Raw genomic sequence first — 2,801 nt, 5'->3', positions numbered from 1 at the left:
GAAAATATTGTATTTAGTCTGTAGACTGATATTAATTGTAAAATAATAATGTGTGGAAAAAAAAATGTTATCTTTCTATTATATGTATCATATCAAAAAAATGTAATTTATAAATTTGTATATGTCCAGTCACGGATTGATCAGTATGCTGTGTAATGTAGCAACCCGATGTATTTGGGCAGCATGATTGAATAAATTTCTTTCTCTGTGTGTACTATTATATAAGAGGTACAGTTGAGGTATATTCATTTTACAGTATATTGTCATTTGATTTACTACACTTACTATTGAACGAACTCTGTATAATAATCACATTTGAGCTAAATCTATAAGAGAGATGAAGTGCACCAACTCTTCCAGTGTATCAGCTCTATATATATACATAACAATTCACTTAAAGCCTAATACAAACTTGATTCATTTTCGATTTTACTTTACTTTAAGTACTGCTACTAGAACAAGGGTTGTGTACGGAGGTGACTTGGTGAGAATCACACTTGACCGCAAGATTTTTACCCTATTCTTATAAAAATGTAAGAATAAAAAATATCTATAAAACAAAGTATATGGAACGGATATAAGTTATATATTAAACATGGTATAAAAATATTAACTGTTACTTTTAGTGTGTCTAGTAGTTTGACAAATATCTTACTTTTTAACATACATACAACATTAAATTTAACATTAGACCAATATACATAAATACTACACACATAAATGAATCATAAAATAAATTATTTTAGTTTCATACGTCTTTTTGTTTTTGAGTTAGGCAGTTCATACTTTCGCACACAGATCATTTTGTGAGACTTGGTTACTTGGATTTAGTGGATCCCAAAATATGTTTTTTCTAGAAGACTGAAATTCGAAATTTTTCGTGTTCACAATGCTTCTCTTACTATATAATCCATTTATAGATAAGCGAAAGTAAAAATACACTTAGTTATTATACACTTGGAATTAAAATATCCATTTAACTGTTAAAATGAAACATTTACTATTTGAAAAATCTTCAACACAAGACAAGAACATTTTTGGTATGTAACAACATGATTAAAAAAAAAAAAAAGGTAGTAACTCATAAAAGTATGTTCATATAATACCTGGTATTCATCCAAAAATATATCATAGGATTGTACATGGAGTTGGACATGGCTAGCCAGTATATTGCTAAGTATACTTCTTGTATGTATGGCAGATTGATGATCTCTGGCATGTGCGACGTAATGATGAAGTATATGTGGAAAGGGAGCCAGCAAACTGCAAATATTGCTACTACCACCATCATCATTTTCACCACCTAAAACAATAATTGTTAAATATATGAGGAGAAGATGGTTGGGGGGTGCGGTCAAAATATAACACAAATAAGTTGAAATAACTTATTTAATCTTGCCGACGTTCCGGCTAGAGTTTCTAGCCTTCATCAGGGCTAAGAACAAAGAACAAGATAACAACCAATGAATACAAAAAATAAAAAAAATAAAATATATACAGAATGACATAAAGTAAAAAATTGTACAGAATGAAATTAATAAAATTAAAGTAATGAAAGAAGTTGAAAATAAAAAGAATATATAGGTAATTGAATAAGTAACCAAATAACAATTAAGGAAATATAATAAAAATAAAAATATGAAGTTATGTGGTATTTTTTCACGAGTATTTTAAGTAGGGGTAGGAATTTTTCGAATTGGAAAAAAATAAATTAATATTTCAAAATTATAGTTTTTATAAAACTTTTTTGTGTGTGCTTGGTGTTGTCACCCTATTCCTCTAACAATGCTCAAGTTGAGTATTTCTTTAAAGCTTTTGATATTATCCTCTATAGTTTGATTTGATTCAATTTAATCTTGAAATTTAGTAAAAAATATATATTTATTATAATAATATTATTTTTGTAGCTTGCAATTTATTTAATAACTAATTATGGACATTTTAATACATTTATACAACAGATGGTATGACACGAGATCCCTGACGAATGGAGGCTGAAGAAGAGTTGGATGAAGGACCTCCTAGTGTAATGAAATAATTTCTTAACGTCAGGAGGATGCACCACTGTCTGTCGGTGCTGTCTCCCTCATGCAAACACTTGCCATGTCTGAATAGTACAGCTCATTTGCTGATTGTAAATTAGATTTACAGGTGCAAAACAAAAACATTATAAATTTAAAAAAAAAAAAATATTTCTCTGAGTGTTATTACTATTCATTTCATCAATTTATTTTTTCAATGAGTTGATATTAATTATTAAATGATTATCAATAAATATTAATTATTTTTTAAAAAGTAATATATTTTTTAAAAATAAGTCTTTTGTAAAATATTAATTTATATATTGTGGATATAAAAGATATGTATTTTTTGGCATGTTATACATATATAGTAAAAAATCTGGTGCAGTGCCCGCATCACACATAATTCAGTTAGCACCCTACAAGATCCTCAAATTTTGTGTAGATTGGTGGGCCCTGTTCAATTTATCGCTATTATTGTAATTTTAGAGAGAAACAAAACAGTTTAAAAAAAGGTATCGAAGTAATGCAATTGGGAAAGATCGTGCGGTCTCGGATTGGATATATCAATTTCCCCTTTTAGTTATTTGTAAAATTATTTAATATTTTGTATGTTTTCATTTATTATTTTTGCTAACAATGTATAAAGTTTATTTTTATAAATTAACAAAATGAATGGTAATTTAGAAGATTTTTTATAAAATTTGTCATTTAACCCATGTAATACTATTTCAATGACGACCTAAACCTAACTCAAACTTATGCAAGGTTAGCAATGCT

At 27.6% G+C, this 2,801-nt stretch overlaps 1 protein-coding gene across 4 annotated transcripts in view; it reads right to left on the bottom strand.

Moving 5' to 3' along the window:
• The window catches only part of LOC106687086 (tachykinin-like peptides receptor 99D), a 655,917-nt gene that overhangs the window by 11,289 nt on the left and 641,827 nt on the right, over positions 1-2,801 (bottom strand). For all 4 annotated transcript variants that reach the window (XM_067053117.1, XM_067053116.1, XM_067053115.1 and 1 more), the window contains one exon: positions 1,107-1,303. In XM_067053117.1, coding sequence (XP_066909218.1) covers positions 1,107-1,303 — 197 coding nt within the window. The remainder of the gene's footprint in view (positions 1-1,106; positions 1,304-2,801) is intronic.

This window comes from Halyomorpha halys, unplaced genomic scaffold (genome assembly GCF_000696795.3).
Source record: "Halyomorpha halys isolate HHAL.00 unplaced genomic scaffold, Hhal_1.1 Scaffold4.1, whole genome shotgun sequence".
NCBI classification, from domain to species: Eukaryota; Metazoa; Arthropoda; class Insecta; order Hemiptera; family Pentatomidae; genus Halyomorpha; species Halyomorpha halys.
Note: the sequence above shows the minus strand (reverse complement) of the source record. Positions and strands in the feature narration are given on the sequence as shown.